The 21160-nt window shown below is 34.4% G+C and overlaps 1 protein-coding gene across 1 annotated transcript; it reads right to left on the reverse strand.

Moving 5' to 3' along the window:
* Positions 1 to 4714: 4714 nt before the first annotated feature.
* On the reverse strand, positions 4715 to 17962 carry LOC114755599 (adenylyltransferase and sulfurtransferase MOCS3). Its single transcript, XM_028944506.1, has 12 exons — positions 17663 to 17962; positions 16876 to 16968; positions 16737 to 16792; positions 16501 to 16565; positions 16296 to 16370; positions 16009 to 16087; positions 15528 to 15566; positions 15276 to 15384; positions 14456 to 14574; positions 7255 to 7371; positions 5685 to 6093; positions 4715 to 5095 (listed from the first exon to the last, which is right to left on the reverse strand). The coding sequence occupies exons 1-11, from the start codon at positions 17922 to 17924 to the stop codon at positions 5701 to 5703; spliced, it is 1407 nt and encodes a 468-aa protein (XP_028800339.1). The 5' UTR covers positions 17925 to 17962; the 3' UTR covers positions 4715 to 5095; positions 5685 to 5700.
* Positions 17963 to 21160: the final 3198 nt, after the last annotated feature.

Here is a 21160-nt window from a genome sequence, read left to right on the forward strand (position 1 = left end):
TTTGTTTCTTTTAGGGGGAATTACAACTAAGTCCCCACAAAGAGAATGATTACCGAAAGGTCCAATAACAACCTCAACAACTTATAATAACAAGTCCTATAGTGAGAATGACAACCTCTAGGACTTGTTTTTTAATTGTTTTTCTTGCTTGGGACTTCATTGTAATTCTCCCTTTCTTTTAATTTATAGGCATTCCAAGATAGTACCACATATGATCCCGAAGAAATCAACTCAATGAGGTATGCGTTGTCAACAACATTGCTTGAAAAATAGGCTAATAGACATTTTGAATATAGTTGAATATAGGTTTTTTAGTTCATTATTTATTAAGGTTATATGGATTGGTTAAATTGTTGATTATTAGGTGTAGGATCAAATAAGGATTTGGAACTTAGTTATGTTAGTGTTAGATTTGAATTTTAGCTTTAAATTGATTTTGCATTCTTCTGTTTTACTGGCTGGAATTGGTTTGTTTGGTGTTGGTATTTAGGGAGGTTGTATACAAATTGAAAAGAAATTTATAGAAAAAAAGTTGAACATTTCACGACAATTATTTATTTAACTGTCATAAAAAATACTTTGAACGGTTATTAACCATCATGGAAAGCACACCTTTAGCACTATTCTTTGATGAATTTCCACAGTGGTTATTTTCTTTAAACCATCGTGGAAAGTTAATTTTTCATAGCGATTATTAATCACTGTGAAATTGTATTCCTTTTATACTGAGAGTATTCACTTGCCTCCAAAACTATCATGAAAAGCTTTCTTAACCACCATAAAGATGTTTTCTACAGTAGTGATTGTAAAAAGAAATAGCCTTTTCTTACACAGTCCATGGCCGCCATTTCCCCTAGGTCCTTGATGACAACCTTCTTTCTCTTTCCTAGTTTTTGACTTTTTTTGTTCCTCTTGAAATGGTTGCTCATGGAAGCTAAGAAATAGAAATCCATTGTCTTGGGCTGAATGGCACACAAAACCAATGATAGCCCACAAGAGCAAAGGCCATTATGAAATCACATTTAGCTAAATTGTAGTCAATAAACTCCAAAAGTATCAGTTTCTTATATTTTTGGACCTTCCAAGTTGGGTCTAGAGCCATTATGTTTTGCATGACAAGAAATTGTTAATCTACATGTGATGTTGTAATTACCAATTCATTGCTTGTCATTTGCATTTGAATGTTAGGAAGCTCACCATGAAATTCACATCGAAGATGTGCCTCTTTTCTAGTCCCAACTCTACTTTCGTGTCCTTCACCGCTACCGTGCAGGCCAAATTTAGCACCCATGTTGGAAACTGAAAAGGTTATGCAGTTATGCAATAATTTCAACAATTATGAAAAATAATGGGGGCCAAATTTTACGTGAACATTACTTCATACCCTATTATTTAGCTTGTGAATTTCATTGAGCGAGCACAGTTGTTTTTGGTTTATCTCTTCACCTAACATTGTAATCAAAACTCTGCCAAATAATATCAAATATCAAAGACACACGTATGGGTTATCCAACTAAGAAGTTGTCAAAGACAGATATGTCATTGTTATTTTCAAATCTTTTGTCGTCATTGATAGTGCACAAGCTGTCATAAAGGCAGCATTATAAATGAACAAAAATATCCTTATCTTCTGCTGGCTTTTTTGTCTTCGGAGCTGCATTGAACTTCATCAATCTCCCTTGGCCTTATCGACCTATGTAGTCTAGTTGCTTGCTAAGGTTGTGCTTCCTCTCTACTATTACTATAATCCCATTCATGATCCAAAAGTAAAAAAACATTTGTGGGAGTTTCACTTACTGCTTCTGTGTCCTCCTTATCTGCAATATGATCCTCCAAACTCTAAAGCATCAAATCCTTTGCAAGTGACTCCAACCACTGTGACCATAACCATAACTCAGCCGCCGGTAGGGTTTCTCTCTCATTACTCTTCTCAGAGCTAGCGTCCATTCCTCTTGCAAGAAGTCATTGTCGTTATCCTCTTTTTAATCTCACTGTTCGCTGGCGTCTTAATTTGACCTTCTGTCTCATTCTTTAAGCTTATCAATGTTTCTTTCTTCTTCCTTTCCCCTCTTCCTATGGCCCTTCTCAGTGCTACTTAGCTGTCTCTTTAAGATCAAAGCATGCAAAATAATGACATGATGAATCTTTCTTCTTCAATGAATTTCTTTTTTCGTCATGCTTGGAAATTTTCTCTTGTTCTTGCTTTGTAATTTTTGTAGAAATTTTCTGAAATTTCCATCCAATCATGCGTGGTCGGTGAATACTAGTTGTTTACAAGGTAAGTTTTGTTCCTCTGTTTTATTCAATATGTCTTCGATTGTTAAACCATTGCTCTAATCATTGTTCGTCCTGGGTTTAATCTTCAAAAGTATAATCTTTTGCTGAAAGCAATTTGATCTTTGGCTTTCCCCTGCTTATTCATAAATCAAACTGAGGAGAAGAAGTCATTCAACGAGCTATAACCGAAGTTGACGGGAAGCAGAATTGTTCATCATCTTTTGGTCTTCATCATCTATAGAAAGGAGTGATAAGCTGGAGTTGGAGGCACTATCACTGTCTCCTTCCTTGGACGCTGGCCGCTAGACTGGGGACGGAGTTGGAACTTGACGAGAATCGTCATCATTTTCATCATTAACGGGATCAGAAACAATTTATTATAAATTGAGGTGGAAAGAAGAAAGAAGTGAGGCAGAGGTGAGGTGGTGATAACATGGTATATTGACTGCCATGTGGGAGTGCAACATGTCTTTAATAGTCAAATTTAACTTTAACTAATGAACGGGACAACATTATAACATTTTATAAATTTTCAGAGTGATATTGCTTGAAATACAATTTTCAGATACTCACAGCTCCTCAGCTAAAATTTTCATGGCAAAAATAGACCTTCTCCCTATAAATAAATAAAGTTGCGAACGAAGCTGAAATGAGAAGAGGGTATGAAGTGAATTTGGAAATTAGTGAATTCTCATGGGGAAATGCGATGAAGAAGATATTCTTCTTCAGACATTTTGCCCCATGTTTTCACATTTTTGTTTCTTTTCCTGTGTTTATATCCATTTCTTTTCTATTTCTATTATACCAAATATTTCTCCTAAGCATACCAAATATATTAACACTTATCTTCATCCCATTCCCTCCACCATTTCGTGTTTCATATTTTTAAAATTTTTCCTAACATACCAAACAGGCCATGAATCAAAAGACATTTTTTGATACAAGAATTATAAACCTTTTATAACTAATAAAAAATTCGGCCAAAAATGCATAAATTCCAGATGGAAAAAACAAATATTGCCAAAGGGGATAACAAGTAAGTTTCACAGATCAGAGCTATTATACCAAGAAAATTATTTCAAATTCTTAAAAAGGACTGAGACCCTTGGTTGGAATTAGAAAATTTTTTTAAGTTAAATATTTTCAGTATCTATTATTTTAATTTTTTCGATGCTTTGACATTTTCAAGCATTTTTCATGTTTTAAACACTTTTCTTTGTGTTTTAGTGCTGAAAATATTAACATTGAGTACTTAACACATTGAAAAGATAAGTACTTAAAAATGCAATTTCAATCGTGGAATTTTAAAAATTCCAAGTTATTACTTATAATTAATATTCTTAAGGGGTCCCTAAATATCATTTGCCCAGGTAAATGGCCGGTAACGGATAATGTGTGTATCCCTATTTTGCAAGCCACCATTTGCATCTTCTCCACACAACAATCATGGGCCTTTAGTCCCATTGCAATTTGAGAGGTAACTTTTGTTTGATATCAAGAATAAGCCGAAAATTTTTGAATAATAAAAAATTACTGCATCTAAAAAGATTTTTTTTTGCTTTTATATGTCGTAAAAATTTTATTTCATAGCAAAAATATTCTAACAATTTAGGGTAGAAATGCTACGAAATAAAATTCTCAGGATAAAAAAAATCTTCCAAGTGCTAAGTGGTCCTTTGTTAATACTTTTAAAGTATTTAAATACTTATGTGACTTTTAAATCATATGCTTTTTATGAGAGTTTTGATAAATTCCATCTGAGCAGAACATGAGCAACAATCCTCCATCCATCAGTGCTATCATTAATGAACTTAATTAGTGAAAGTTTTAAGGATGACATTCATGAAATTCCTTGAAAATTCACAACTCACACAAACAAGGAATGAATATGAAGGGCAAAATATGTGCAAATTAATCTGCAACGTGGAATGTATAACGAAGCTCAATCCTAGAAGCATACATAAAAGAGTGGAGCATTTAAATAAGGCTAGAACATTTCATATAATCATTTCTTTGTGGAATGGTAACTTTTCCTCATTATTCTTCTGATCCTATTTATAATGCAGATAAGGAAAGTTTTTCATGATCCTATTTATGAGTCACTTCATTAAAATTTTAGTATAGATATACTATTTTGTCTTTCATTTATTATAGTATATATAATTATTTTCTTTTTGAAGATTTATATATTAAATAAGTATAAAATAAAAAAGATTTTATATTTTAATAACAAGTTAGTACAGTTTAAAATTTTCTTTAGTGAGCTTTAAAATATCTTATAAATAGGACCAGAGGAGTGATGACTTCCTTCCCAATATCCAATACCCTTAAAAATGCCTCCACTTCTCTAAATGAAAGGTATTTAATACATGGAACAGATGCCAAGAAACTCACTGTAGAAGATTTTCCGCAACAAAATCTAATCCTGGAAGGAACAAAATGATAACACATATTGCAGCCGTAGATTATAAAATAATTAAGCGCATGTTGGCTATTGAATGACATACTATTATCAGGCTTCATAAAACAACTCTACCCCCCCTCTAATGACCGACATGGAACATATACCAAGGAACCATAGTTGAGAATTTTCTGCACAATATCCCTTCATTGAATCAGGACTCCTCTTCCAACAATAGACGAAAATTATCTCAGTATTTGAAACGATTATATAATATTGCACATAACAATCTATCAAACAAGTCACTATATCGAGCCTAATAAAACTGATGAGAATTGTTTCTCTGCAAGTCTGTTCAATGAATAAGATGCGCTGCTTGATTCTGCAGCACCATGAAATCATTCCTGAGAATTCTTCCTGGTTGCATACCAGTAAGTGTCAAATACTCAGCCAGATTAACAAACATGCAGTAAGCTAAAAGAAAAATATCATAAAATTAAGAATAATTTTAGGCAAAAGTACATTTTTGGTTCTCTAACTTCATAAAAGATTTCAGTTTGATCCTTTAATTTTTAAAAAACATCATTTTAATCCTTTAAACCTAAAACTGTTAACCTTAAATCATGTAATTTTTTGTAACTACCATTGTTATTTTGGAAGTTGAACTTAATATATCAACATTTGAATGCTTTCTTAACATTTAAAATTTCAATATCATCATTTTTATTAACACCATTAGGGTTAAAAGACTGAAAACACACTTTCGAAAATTAAAAGACCAGAATCAAAAATTATGTAAACTTAAAAGACTAAAAATATACTTTGGCCATAATTTTATAAATGCAAAATGCCTTTTATGCCCTTAAATGAAAAGGAAAAAGTTAGCAGAAAAAGGTATAACTGAGTAATGAGGACAGAGAAATTACAAGCCAGTAGTAGGGAGGCACAGAATTTTGATACTTTTACTCAGCATTTTGTAACCTGGAAAAAAAAAATGATTACTCACTTGAAACTGCGATCAGCTAATATGAAGCGAAGTTTGGGTCCACATCCTTGGACCAAGATTCCAGGCCCCCCATAATGTCCTTGGCAGAAGCAAAACCCATCTTCTGAAGATACTGAACTGCTAGCTGAGAATCATTTCCCCTTCGACATACGACATACAATTGCACGCTTGAACCAGAAGCTACACCAACGTTGTCCTCTTCTTTCTTTATAGCCGAGGATATTTCCGGCAACCTGGCCTCCAAGGTTGAAAGTGGGATGTTCAAGGACTTTGGAAGGGACACAATTTTGAAATGGTGAGTTGGTCTCACATCCACCAGCACATGTGGCTCTTTCTTACTAATTATTTCACCGTATTGCTTGCTGCTAATTCTTGATTCCACAGGAAGAAGGTTCAGCTTCAATGGTGACTGCAAATCAAGGTAAAACAGTTGTTGAATATGCTGCTGAGCATTACAACAATCATCAGCTAAAGCCTCCTAAGTTACATATGCTCAAATTTTCAATTTAACCACCTATCTTTCCTCCTATTCTATTTTGGAAAAAAAGGGGTCAAAAATCAATGCAGAAACCACCTTAGAAATTTGGGAAATAAATATTATAAGAATCTTCAATCAAAACATGAACCAATTGCAGAGGGGAGAAAAACGAGGAGAGGTTATACAAGACTTCCCCTCCTTTGTGCAGCTACTTCCTGATAATTTCAGTACAGGAGACGTTCCATTAACCACATGGAGGATGAAGAAGGGGATCAGTGGCAGAATTGTTTTCTCAAAGCATTTGCTGCACGTGATTTATTTTGTGAAAATAATGTATCATTAACTGAATATATCCCCATTACGATTTGTGCCTCCGACTGAGGAGAGGGCTGATAAATGAAGACACAATAAAATACAGCATATGGAGGGACTGAGTGGACGCATGTCAAAATCTCAGGCTTCTAGAAAATAGATGATGCCAATTGAAACTTCGATAATGGCTTACCCATCAGACTAATCATGTGGCAGAGGATTATCTGGTAGGGCTTCATTCTTTTCAGCTAAGAATGGATTCAAATGTTATTCAAGACGCACATATTTGGCATGAAAATTGAAGATCATACAAAAGATAGCTCTGTTTTATACCAGCAAGGGTAAATTACTCTTTCCTCTTACAAAATATGTTCATGATCTTGTTTTGAATTATAAATACATACGAAAATCTCATAAAATCAAAAGATGACCAAATACTATCAAGAATAATATTGATTCATATTCATGAAGTAACCAAAAGAAGAAAAGGATGTAGTTCCTGAAATTGAAGCGAAGAGTACTTGATTTTAAAATCTCATTGAATTAGATAATGCTTCTTGATGATTTTATTTAAAGCAATAGACATATAATTAAGTAAAACAGAAGCTTCTAGCAAAGTACCAAAATCAAGAAATCACCCAGGTCATGACAATCCCTATAGTTGTGCTAATATAATCCCTGATTGCATATACTAATTACAAGGAATTTTCATGATCATTCTATAACACTCGTCAAACTACAAGACATGTGAAGAGAAACCAAAGCTGGAAGAAATCATACCACAGTCAATGGAGTCTGAGTGAATTTCTCATAATCAAATTCTTGAAAGTGCTGTTGAGTGAATGTTGAATTCTCTCCACAAACTTCACATTGCAAAGACCTTCCCCTAATTTTTACCTGCAACCCAAATTTAAAATCAATAATTGGGACCATATTAATCTTGTTATGCAATCAGTCATGATCATGAATCAGACACCTAAGTGACAAAGGCGCTTGCTTCTCTCCCTGAAAACGGTGCAGTCAGCATCTCTCATGCTATGAAAGGCACTAAGACTGTATAGTTCGGCACCAAGGCAGGCAAGTGTCTTCAACAAGATTGAGAAGAATGATTAAGTCTAATGGTATGTTATTAGGAAGTTGGCATTCAAAATTAATTTTTAAGATATGAAAGTTTTCTAATAAAAAGAAAATAAAGTTTTACATATAAAATATCATGTAAGCAATTAGTTTCTTAGGGTATTGTGAGCAAATATACAGAAACAAAGCAGGACTACCACACTAACATGGGCACAACCAGATGCACAGGAAGCACTAGTATGTAAGAGTTCAAGACTTTATGTTTTATAACTCCAGTTCAAGAAAGGTTTCACTAATCCCATTCCTCTGCACTCATATTCTTCTCCTTGGCCTCTCTCTTTCAAAGCTCCTATCTTAGCCCTGTTTCTTTCAGTCTATCATTCATTCTAAATATGAAGTATAGTTTTCTTTTTTAAAGTTCAAACTTAATACTGGTTTTCCCTCTCTCTCAGCATTAAAGCTGCTGTATTTCAAGGTTTTAAAAGTTTCCTTACACAACAGCTATCAAACTTTTATCCAAGTTTAGCAAGGCTAACATCAAATCTATTAACATACAACTTCAACTAAATAAAACAGCAACCTATCAAAGCTTTTTCAAGTCATGAATATTAATTTTTATCGAAGTTTATAAACACATACTCCCTCCGGTTCAAAATATAAGATAAACTTTATCCATTTATGTTTATCAAGAAATTAGTCAAAAGCAGTTTAAAATAATAAATATGTAAGACATGTACCCCCCCCAAAAAAAAAAAAAAAAAGCCCTTATTAATGAGGAGAATAAATAAAAGATGCAATAAATGAATCAAAGAGGGAAGAGAATATATGTTAGGGGTAAAATTGGAAAAAAAAATCATTAAATGCTTAGACAAAAGTGAATGTTATCTTATAAAATAATTTTTAAAAAAAAGGCCTTTCCAACAAAGTTTATCTTATATTTTGAACCGGAGGGAGTATGATTTTATGTAACAGCTTATCAGAGTTTTATCCGTGTTTATCAATGTAAACGATTATCAAAGTCTGTTGAGAATAAGTTTTGATATTGTATCCATTGCATAAGATTGTATATGATTAGGGCTGACTAGACTATGAGCAGGAAAATAGGATTATATTTATTCGTCATCAATTCCTAGTCTTGTACAGTTCATCAAAGCTTTCATTCTTCCTACTTAGTTCAAGTGTTCAGCAACTTTAAAACATATAACAACCTATGTAATGAACTAACAAATAGCCCCTCGTTCTTTGTTTTTCCGTTTCAGCTTTTCAAATTTTTAATTAGCATTGCAGATGGTAGCCAACATAGGCAAGCACAACAAAAATCAAACGTGAGGAAATACCCATCCTAGAAGGATAACTTTTTAAGTGACTTTGGACACCAATGCTGTAAATTGCACGTTTAGCATCAAAGTTACAAAAGGAAGCTCCATAAAACCAAGTTGCACAAAGTTGGGGGTCACAAGGATGCTGCAAAAGTTTCCTGAGTGAAAGGGAAAAATGACGCAAAACAACAACCCATTGCAAACCCTCAAATATGGATGTTGACATAAATTCAAATGAAGAGGAGGCGAAGGAGGAGGACGAGCCTAGGTAAAAAGTGTAATGGCATCACCAAAAAGGTCTCATGGACTATATTTTGAAGCCAAAACAAGTTGTCAAATTAAGAAAAGAGAAGTAATCGTTTTGACAATGGGAAAAATGCAATGGTATACCAATACATTTATAGTTTTTCCTATCAAACTTGCGTATCATTAAATGTTACTTGCATAGACGTCATTAAATTTATGATTCAAGCTATTGGACAATATGATCCAAATTTGACATCCCCTGGTTACCATGAGTTGGGAGTGCCAATTTAAATAAGGTGAGTGAAGAATGATACGACTAAAAACTACAATGACTTGTGGAAAAGAAAAAGTTGCAATACTATCTTAGATGGGTTAACTAGGTGAAGAAATAGAAGTTTGACATGTTTTTTGGTGAGGCCAGTTAGCATAATGTGAAATTCGTTTATGCATCCTCTTAAGTGAAAACAATTAAAAAGTTGTTCAATTTTATTTTATAGATGAGTTTGTTGATTATTTTAAAAAGAATATTCTTCAAACAGTGGCCGACAATGAATCCAACTTCAAAGCAGCCAGTAGGTTGTTAAAATGAAAAGGTTTAACCTTTATTTGACACTGTTTCATATTGCTTAGATAATATAATTTATGAAAAAGATTCTGAGTTTTCACGATTATAGGAAGAGCAATCAATTTGATCAATTATATAAATCCTTGCTTGGTGAACACCCTCATCACATTTAGAACTTGGGGCAGGTTATATATGCGTAATCAGTCAAGTTTATTGCCTTCCTATAGGGCTTGACACTTGGTTTTTCCCTCCCAGAATCGTATGAGATCCATGCAATGTGTTGCACTTGGAGACTAGTAAAGGTTAGGCATTTTCATTTCTAATAACCTACAGGTTACCTAGACATCACTGATTGAAACACAATCTTTTTCCCAACATAATCTGCAAATTCATCTAGATTGTACAACTTTTCAGATATTATCACTTATACAGTACATTAACGGATTTTGCAAACACAGTATCAACAAGCAATTAACAATACATTCACTACTAGGCTGCTATTCGGTCGAATAGACCACAGAGTTGACATGATGCCCCGGGGGGGGGGGGAAGACAATCTCATGTTATTCATCAATCTTTGTGAACTTCATCATATTATTGGTGAACTCAACTTCTTCAAGACGCATGCCTTTAACTCATGGCAACTAAGGGGTTTCAAATTTAGGCCAAATTGTCTAATGATGGCATAATATTAAAAGCAACCATTCAAACAACATTGAATGGAATGAAAACTTTGAAAACAAGATTTAAAAATAAAAAACTATTGGTGTATAGATGCATGAGAACTATTTTCTCTTTATAAGATTTGTTAATTTATTAATCATATTTCTTTTCTGTAGGTTCCCATCTCTTCTTAACTTATTCATACTTCTTCATGAGAGAATCTACTGAACTCTTTTCCCTTGATGGCATAATATTAAAAGCAACCATTCAAACAACATTGAATGGAATGAAAACTTTCAAACAAACAAAACAAACAACAAGCCTTATCCCACTAGGTGGGGTCGGCTACATGAATCACACGACGCCATCGTGCTCTGTCAACAACCCAATCCTTAGATATGTTGTTGATTAGGAGGTCTCGTTCAATGACCTCATTCAGCGTTCTTCTCGGTCTTCCCCTGCCTCTTTTTATAGGACTCCATCTTGTTTGATCCACCCTCCTCACCGGGGCCTCCAAAGGCCTTCTCTGCACATGTCCAAACCATCTTAAGCAATTTTCAACCATTTTCTCTTGGATAGGTGCCACACCGACTCTTGTCCTGATCTTTTCATTTCGAATCCTATCTTTTCTTATATGACCACACATCCATCTCAACATCCTCATTTCTGCTACTCCGACTTTGTGCTCTTGTTTTCCCTTTATTGCCCAACATTCACTACCATACATCATAGCTGGTCTTATAGCAGTCCGATAAAATTTTCCTTTAAAAGTTTTCATCAATGGAATGAAAACTTTCAAAAAAAAAAAAACTACTGGTGTATGATATGTGGTAATAGTAAGTGAGGGTAATTAGGTAAATAATGAGAAGGGTAGGTCTATAAATAGGATATGAAATGATGTATTGGGGGTCGATTGAGTTGATATTTTACTGTTTAGTTCATTTCTCTTCTCTACTGTTATCAATGGCATCAGAGCCAGCATTCTGGCTGCCGCCACTGTCAGTGGTCATCGGAAAATCGATCCTACCGGCAATCACTGCATTGCTCCAACTGAAGCAAGAAACAACTCTACTAGAGTACCGAGAGTAGTTTGAAACTCTTCTGTCACGCACGCACTTATTAGAATCAATAGCCATCGACATCTTCATTAATAGACTTTGTCCAGAGATCCAAGGAGTTGTTGCCTTCTTCACTCCAACCACTCTTGCCAGCGTGATGCATTGGGCTGATTTTCAAGATCGATATGGACCACACAATCAAGACCTTGACAATAAACACAGAATAGGCGAGCAAAAGGAGTTCAAGATTCTGAATCATGCTGTACCGGAAGGAATTGAGAAAGCATCTGGTGAGATTTCTAATCTCGCCGTTGCTGTTGCTGAAGACATGAGTGATGCACTTTTGGAAACAGAGGCTGTAGAGGATTTGAAGCTGAATGCAGCTGATTGAAACAAAAATGTGCCATCTGAAAATGATGATGTTGTTGTGGATGTGAGGGATCCGACTCTAGTTAATGAAACTGACGCTAATGAAGAAGGAAAACATGAGATGGACGAGAAGATGGGAGCAGATCGAGAATCGACAAAATCAAAGCCTCTGCTAAGTCACGAAGGTGCTGATGCGCTTCGCTGCCATGGTTTTCTCTATTTGCGTCGTCGAAGTTGCCAAGCGACCTAGGTGCTGAACTCTTGACCTCGCCAAGGTGTGCACGATAACACACCTCTGATCCTTTCTGCTCAACTATTTTGTCCGATGACCGCTTCTTCGTTCATTGTTGGAAGTAGTTTTTCTAAGTCACTACGGTCGTCTTCGATTCTAGACCCTAAGTCTGACCCATTACTGGAATCACTTGAGATGAAGACCAAGCCTCGGCCGCCCTACTCGTTCATGATTAGTCGTTCGTTCTCAATGACCGCAAGGGCGCCTCTGTCTTCTGCATTTTTGTCCTTCTCAGCATTCCAGCCATTTGTGTGTTATCAAATATTTTTTATCTCTCCAATTAAGATGCCGAGTAATGCAAATGCCACGCTCATCTTCAATTTTGACTTACAATGCACAGCCATGCTAATCCTAATCCTTGTCTTCCTTGACCATCACCTCACTCACCGAAGTTGTTTGCATCACGGGTTCATCGTTCTAGCTTTTTCAAAGAGAATTCTTCTCCCTTTGGGTTTCAAAGTTCGCTAGTGCAAGGATGGGAAAGTTGCGATGAACAGCATTGTATACCTCCTTCTCCACCACAAGTATTCTTCTCCTCATTCATGCACACTCCTCTACGTTAATCAGAGCCATGCGTGTCACTTAACAATCGCAGGGGTTCCGACCACATTGCTCGGAAAGTGATGTCGATTGATGATAGCAAGAAATGGATCTTCACAGACGGTGTTGGCTTTGAATTTGGGTCGGGTAGGGATGTTGGAGGAGACAGGTCGGAAAAACCTGTGCAAGTAATCATGGGCTTCAAATTATTGTTGGGAGTTACTGAACCTGTTCCAACAACGTGCGTTCGCGAGGATTGGCTCCAAAGGTAGTTAAGGTCAATGTCACGTGGTAGTAAGTAGAAACCTATTGAAAATGGGGTTCATCATGGTGGTGCTATACCCAACAATTTGGATACTATTTGGGCCTTTAACGTATATGGGTCTAAGGGCTTGTGGATGGATGTGGGTGCATGTTATATGTCGCAATGGGGATCATCACATGGGCTTATATGGAACATGACGATGGGGCCTTTGGACTGAAGAAGATTGCAACATGCTTGGGTTTTGATGTCCACTAATTTTTTTCTTATTAAAAAAAAAAAAAGTCTTATCCTAAATCTATTTTTTATTTTCTCCTTTTGTAGTGATCCTTGAGGACAAGGATCTCTTGTTGAGGGGAGTATATTGATATGTGGTAATAGTAATAGTGAGGGTAATTAGGTAAATAATGAGAAAGGTAGGTCTATAAATAGGATATGAAATGATGTATTGGGGGTTGATTGAGTTGATATTTTATTGTTTAGTTCATTTCTCTTTATAAGATTTGTTAATTTACTAATCACATTTCTTTTTTGTAGGTTGCCATCTATTCTTAACTTATACTTCTTCATGAGAGAATCTATTGAACCCCTTTGTCTAGGTCTCTTTGACTTTGACAATGGCAATATGGCATTATATTTTTGTCGTTTTGCCAAGGCTCCTCCCCTTCCTCATGGCATGCCTGAGGTTTTATAGCTGGAGAGATTATTGGAAGAATTAAGATACATATAAAGAAATGTATAAATGTCAAATATATACAATGAAAAAGAATTCTGATCAGCCTGATGGAACTAGACTTTTTTGTTTTTTTTCTTTTTTGAGGGAATACAAAGGAAAGCATTAACCAGAAAACTGAACTCAAATGTCAAGAATGAAAGGCCATATGCCAATTATCCAAATCCTAATGCAATATATTTTCATAAACCACTAAACTAGACACGTTGAAAAAGAAAAGCATCTCATCAAGGAAAAGTTAGAAGCTGCTATACTAAAGCTTTAAATTTTTATCACCACGACAGTTTTATACTGAAGCTCAAATACTTCATAAAACAACTCAGCCTCAAGTTATTCATATCCTTACCAAGACATACCTCAAATGAAGCCAAAAAGTTGGGAGTGTTAGATATTTATTCCTCAGCCTAAGAGATGGTGTCAGAGAATAAATGCCTCAAGGCATTATTTTCAAGAAAATAACGGAATTAAGCTAGTATTCAAGTGCATCTAAGAGCCAACTGCTCTTTTTCCCTCATGTCAACTTTCAAAATAGGTGTTTTTCCTCTTATGTGCAAAACTGGCCTGCTCCTTTTATAGTTTACATATTTTACGGGATATAATCAACTGATAAATTCCTAGATTTCCAGCCAATGATTTCGGGCATGTTATCAGATTACTTTGTTTCCTTTTTCTGGTTCCCTCTTCACAGAATTTTTGGTGGCAGAATCTGGGGCCATGGTCCCACAAATTTGTAGCTGTCTTCTTTTCATTTAGTGTAACAGAAAAATCCATCTCCTATCGAAATTTCAAAATTGATGGCTCAACATAAGTACACAGTTATAAACATACAATAGCTAGGTGTGGAGTGGTAAGCATACAATACGGATCCGTGCAGACAAAGCATCAAAGAGAATCATCCTTCCAGAGAGTGATTCGCCCACAGCACCAGCAATCTTGATGGCCTCTAAAGCTTGGAGACAACCAATAACACCAGGAACTGAAAATAGGTAAACAAACTCAAATGTCAGGAAACCAGAACAAGTAGCAGAAGCACACAAAATTTAAGGTGCAAATGAGAAGGAGTGCAAGTTGTATGATAAGACAAATGTCAGAAAAACAAGGAAAATTTTATTAGAGGGGGAAAATCAAAAGGGTACACGTATGATGTCTTTGATTTGGGTTAATCAATACATATACAATTTTTTTTATTGGTGATACATATACAAATTTTAATTAGAAAGGATATGAAATTTCCCCACCTACTGTTTTTTTTTTTTCCTTCCCTATTTCAGTCCGACCAAAAAGCACATTCCCACTAACAAGTTTACAATGGAAGTTTCCTAAAGATTACACTGGTTTAACGCATATCTCTTTTGGACTCCATTTATCCCTATTGATACCCTCTTAATTTTTTCTCTCTCTCCGTATGCTCTCAATATTTTATCAATCTTGGATTTGGGTTGCCTAAAAATAATGACAATTCTATGTTTTAAGTAATTTTTTCTTTTGGAAAGGAAAGAAATTAGACAATATTTTTGGCCACTCAACATAATATGACTGTAATCTAATAATGAACACCAGTACATAAAATGACAAAAATATAGTTTTATCAGACACAGTTCATGCTAGAGCAGATAACTAGAAGATTGGTAGTGTGAGACTAAACCAAATTGGTAACAAAAGAACTACGATTTTTACCTACACCTAGAACTCCACTATCAGCACACCTTTGACAAGCTGTAGCAGGTGGAGGAGTTGGAAATAAACATCGATAGCATGGACCACCCTTGTAATTGTAGACAGTGAGCTGTAGGAAGAAAAGTTTACAAAATGAAACTTCAAATTAAAAGCTGGAAATTCATCTTGAAAGCAATACTTACTCTGGAGAAAATTTGTCTCAAAACAACACAGAATTTAAAAGCTCAAAAATTATTTTAGCATGGAGTGTACCTGGCCTTCCAAACCCAGTGCAGCACCTGATACAAGAGGCTGCATTCATACAAATAAACTTAATCAGCAGAAGAACCTGCAAATATAATTGCTTGAATTTTCCTACAAGTCATGTTACATACATATTTATACATCGGAGAAAGAGGAGCAGCGAACAATTGTGATGTGCACTTTATTTTCATGCATAAAATCAATTATCTAAATTTATCAATGGAGAGGGGAAAAAAACGTCACCCTCAAATCCTGGACATTTTTCATGGAAACTAAAACTGATTTGCATCAGATTCTCAATAGAAAGAGCAGAATCTTTTCAGTTAAATTAATTGATGTATTACTCATGCTTATAACCCCAAACACAGAGAAATCTGCCGAGTTACAAAGTGAATTCATAGAGAAGCAAAATGTTAAAGGAACAAGAGGCCCACCAAATCTGTCTTTAGTTGGTCACCATTTGTTCATACACCAAAGAAGCAATATTTACCTTTCCTAAAACTACACAGCAATCACTGATCATGTAGCGGCTTGGAGCATTATCTGTTGCGTCTATTATTATGTCATATCTTGAAAATCCTCAGTCATGGAAAATGCCAAAATTTTCACATAAAAAACAGATTTTTTTTCTCCAATTTCTTTTCCAATTCAAAGAGACAATTACAAAAATTCAGTTCATCATTATCAGAGTAAAAGGAAAAGGGTAAGCATGAAGAAGGATGGAGCTTGAGCGGTCCAACAGATAAAAGAAGATGATATTCTGTATAGGATGGATACTGGTTCAGAATTTGTAATGCATTGGTAGCCCGCAAAGCTTCTTTGTGTTCCACAATTTGAATGGTGGAGTTGATCCTGACATACAGAACTTGTTACTTCGACGTACAGGACCAAATTCTTACAGGCTACTAAAATAAATGTCAGATAATTCAATTTCAACTTGAAACTCAATGTGATAAATTTAATGTGTGAGAGAGGAACATACTTGTGACAAGCAGCAGCAGCAGATTTCACTTTTGGCTGACCAATATATGATTCAGTGTGAATTACCTGAAATTAAAATATATTAGCCGGAAAGATATATTCATGAAATTTCAAGAACTAGAAGCACAACCATGTGAGCATATAAACAGACATATAAAGCAAAAGAAATTAGGTGCAAGCTATCAATTTATATTTGGTGTGGTCCTTCAAAAGATAAATCGATAATAAAAGGTGTACCTGCCTGTGCATATTATTCAGCTCAACAAGGTCATGGTCAACAATACCCAGCCGACCTAAAAAATTTGCTCAAAAGTAAGATCCATGAACGGTGAAGAATATTGTAAAAGGCATTATGTATAATATGACTGCTTCTTACCAACCCCAGAAGCCGCAAGGTATAACAAGGCAGGAGAACCCAAGCCTCCAGCTCCCACGACTAAAATGGATGACTTCAAGAGATTTGCCTGCCCTGAACATGATGGGCAGAGATAAGTCATACTCCAAAATCCAAATCAATAATCCATAGACCGGAGTCAGAAGTAGTCCCATCCCAGAAAAAAATATTATTTCATCTTCAATGTCCCAATTACAGAAGTAATTAAGACTTTTCTTTTCTAATATGAAAAGAGTTAACAAAGTCCTAAATCAATCTATAGAGCTATTACCCCTACTTTTGTATTGAAATTTAAGCCAGTAAGCATTAAATTTAAGCCTAGCCATAATGTCTTTCATAGCTCTGCCTAATTAATTGTATTAATGAATCCCGATCCTGCTGACATGATGTGTACTTATGAGCATCTTGTTAAAAAGTGAAAAGAAAGTACATTTATGAGTTAAGGCAGCAATCAAAATGCCGATTAAACTGAAATAATTTAGTGTGGCGATAACTGATATCTTCAATTGTTGGACTAGTTTCTCCTTTGGTCTCAGAAAAAGTTGACCTGAATACCAACCTTTTAAGAACCAGGTTTGATCCAACTAAAGTAAAACCGTTCAACCGTTGTTACATATTCTACTCGACTTGTCTATATTCAACTCCATGTAACAAATTTCAATTATATAAACGCATAAGCAAGTCATAGCAGAGTGAATCAGTCATCTACAGATGTATAATCCAAAAGCAAAAAGTACTCAAGAGATGGGAAAAAAACTTAAAACAAAACCTTCAACGCCGAAAGAAGGAAGCAACAGCTGGCGGCTGTATCTGTAAATCATATCCGGGGACAATCCGTTCGCGGAGCTCGAATTGAGAACGGAGGTAGGAGAGCACGAGTCGCAGTTCGATACGTCATTGCGGAGATTAATATCGTGGAGTTGACCCTCAAGTACAGAAATTCTTTGCTCTATAACACTCTTTGCCTCCCTCAACGACTCAAGTTCAGCAAGAATCCGAGATGCATCGGTATCCCCAGCCCCGGACTCCATTGACGAGCGCCAAGGAACAGTGAAACAGTGAAGTTTGAGTTAAATACCAATCAAGGGGTTTGTTATATTCATCTTTCTTCCTTTTTCAAAAAAATGGGATATGGATGTTTGGGAAGTATTCACGCCTTAGAGTTTTTTTTTTTTTTAACTTTTATATGTTGTAAAAGTTTCTTTTCATAGTAAAAAAATACTATATCTTATTTATTGTTAAGTTTGAGTGTTAAATTATATAATTTGATCAGTATTTTTTTATGGTCAAACTTAAAAGGAAGATAATGATTCATGATAAAAATGCTAATAAATAAAACTTTCAGAATATATAAAAGTAAAAACAATTTTAAAATGCTGAATGTTTTTCGTCAATATTTTTGTGTATTTAATCACTTTGTTTCTTTTTTCATGAATGAGGTAATGGGGATTGGGCAACTAAGTTATGCAAAAGGTTGATAAAAAGTGGAGAAAAGAATTTGACTCACAAAAGAAAACGAAAAGTGGTAATTTCATTTTTTATTTCATTTTTACTTCTAAATAAATCTATAGGTTTTTTCATGCCTTTCCACCCGAACTAGGCAAAATTCTCACGCGTTGAGCTTGGCAAACAATGTCAGCGGCAGCAAATAGCAATAAAGATCAACTATGCAAAATGATTGGGCGCAAAGCATGCATAGGTGGCTTTCTAAGCTTGTCATGAGTGAAATGGTATTATAAATAGTACTAAATAATGATTTGATTGTATATTGTGATATGTAATGAGCATATGCATTTCCAAAATACTATTGACAAACGCATTAAAATTAGAGTCAATTGATTTAAAAGCAATTACAATGAACATAGAAATATATGAAATAGAAAAACATCATGATGTTGAGCATTTTCAAGCATAAGTGATTATATTTTTTACGAAACGTGATAATTCTATGGTGAACTTGTTGATTCATTTGTTTGGGCCTCCTCAGATTATTGGCTGCTTAGAAACTTGAATTTGTTCTTCTATAAGAGAGAAATGATAAAAATTGACTTGTTGAAATTCCTTATAGTTATTTTTTTTGGACCGAAAAATTCCTTATAGTTATTATCCTCTGAAAACAAATGAGAAGCATAGTTTGTTGTAAAAAAACGTGTTTGGTTACAAGCATGGACAAAACATGAGAAATAAAGGTAACAAATATATTTAACAACACAAAAATTAAAAGGAAAAAATCGCATCAAAAGACTCCTGAAATAGTAAAAGAGCGAGATGGACACTTGAATAAAAGAAAATTACTTGAAAAGATTAGATTTTAAATAAAAATTATGAAATGTTGCTTAAGAAACCAAATATCTTCTTTTTTTTCCTTTGTCTTCCAGCAGTCAATCCCATCTCCTTCTCTTTCCTCTTTCTTTTCCTCTTCCTCTCTTCGTCATTCTCAGAAAGAGAAAGAGTTCAGTGTTGATGGTAGAGAAAGTATACGCGAAGGAGGTGAGAAAAGAAGCGAATCGACAAATGGAGGTGGTGGAGTAAGACTTCGCAAATGTCTGGAGAATCTCTTGGTTTTGGAACCTCTTGTTTTTAATTTCTCAAATGGTGCTTGCTGCTTCATCTTCTTCTCCAGCTGTGATTTTAGGTTTTGGTTTTTATTGTCTGGTTTTCTCGGTCGAGCTTAATTAAAAGTAAACTAGTTTGTACTTGGATTGTTTGGTGCTATGAAAATACTCAGGATCAATCAAACATTATGATTCAAATTTAATTCAAATGTTTGCTTAATGTTGGGGATTAATGATGTTTTCTTATTTCAGCTTTGTCAATTGCTTCGTTCTGAGATTTTGAGAAATTCCATGTTGCTTCCTGAGTTTTGAGTTGGTCTCAGACAATGCTTGGTTGATTCCATAGCTTGGAACAAGCATCGTTGCTCCTAGTATGCTTAATATTATTTTTTTTAATTTACCCTCTTTGTTTTTTGAGTTTGTCGTTTGATTCTCCATTCATTGTAGCCAATTTGTATAAGGTTGTGATGTTCTATGGGTGATTCTTCTGATTTTGCAAAGGTTGTCGAGAAAGAAAAGAAAGATTATGAGAAATTCTGCAAATTTGTAATCCCCTTATTTCAAACTTAAAATTCTCTATTTCAAACTTGTTATTTTTTATTATAAATTGTAATTTTCATATCTATAATTCTTATTCCAATAACTAAAAATATATGCATCCTAACTTGTTATTATACCGGTAGGATTGAGAATTTCTTAGGACTGTCACAAGAAATGAATAGCTCATATGGGAAAGCAAGAACTAAAAGTGGAAATCACAATTTGACAACAAAAAAAATCTACTATTGCACTAAATACCACCAATTTGGATGCATAAGGAAGACTTGCAAAAATCATAACTCATCTTGAAGTTAATTTAGATATGAGACAACTAATTTTTTGGTATATATGTACTATGCATAAATCAAGCGTGAAGAACTTTGATTGTCTGTATTGATTATTATAGTTTCAAGTTTGGATATAAAAATGACAAGTTTAGTATGTGAAATGCAATTGTGGATAGAAAAATTACAAGTGTAATATGTAAAATAACAAGTATGTGAAATGATAAGTCTATTATGAACTACACAGTTATGTGCTACTGAAATGACATTTGAATTTGAGATTATTAAATATTCAGTTTGAATTGATATTATTTTCACATCTAATTTGCCAATGATAAATGTCGTGTGAAAAATAACAAGTTATGATAAGCATTTCATAATAAATTAAGTTTTTGTATTAAAGTGACTTTTTTTCCACATTTGAATGAAAAATTACAAGTATACTAAAAAGAAAATACCAAGTTTTGAAAAGAATTTCATATTAAGTTAAGTTTTCTTGTAAATAACATGATTTCCACTTTTGATTAACCATTGACAAGTATAGTATGTCAAATAATAATTCATGAATGGAAAATTACAACTTTAGACTATAGAAATGCAACAAATTTGACATGCACTTCAGAAAATGTAACACATCTACATGGTTACTATTAGGAACTGATAAATACAAAATAAGGACATTGTTATGCTCATCAACAAAATACCAATATTTCCAAATCATCATGTAATGTTATGAAAAGCATTTCATATTAAGTTAAGTTTTCTTGTAAATAACATGATTTCCACTTTTGATTAACCATTGACAAGTATAGTATGTCAAATAATAATTCATGAATGGAAAATTACAACTTTAGACTATAGAAATGCAACAAATTTGACATGCACTTC

This window comes from Neltuma alba, unplaced genomic scaffold, assembly GCF_004799145.2.
Source record: "Neltuma alba isolate B1F8T4 unplaced genomic scaffold, ASM479914v2 tig00000183_pilon, whole genome shotgun sequence".
Lineage (NCBI taxonomy): Eukaryota > Viridiplantae > Streptophyta > Magnoliopsida > Fabales > Fabaceae > Neltuma > Neltuma alba.

Excerpts from the sequence above, each read along its gene's own strand:
- LOC114755599 (XM_028944506.1), bottom strand. The coding sequence starts at position 17,924 with ATGGAGTCCGGGGCTGGGGATACCGATGCATCTCGGATTCTTGCTGAA. Across the intron at positions 16,371-16,500 it reads GCTGCTGCTGCTTGTCACAA|GATCAACTCCACCATTCAAA; the intron begins GTATGTTCCTCT and ends TCTGTATGTCAG. Across the intron at positions 7,372-14,455 it reads TGTCTGCACGGATCCGTATT|GTAAAAATTAGGGGAAGGTC; the intron begins GTATGCTTACCA and ends TTTGGGTTGCAG.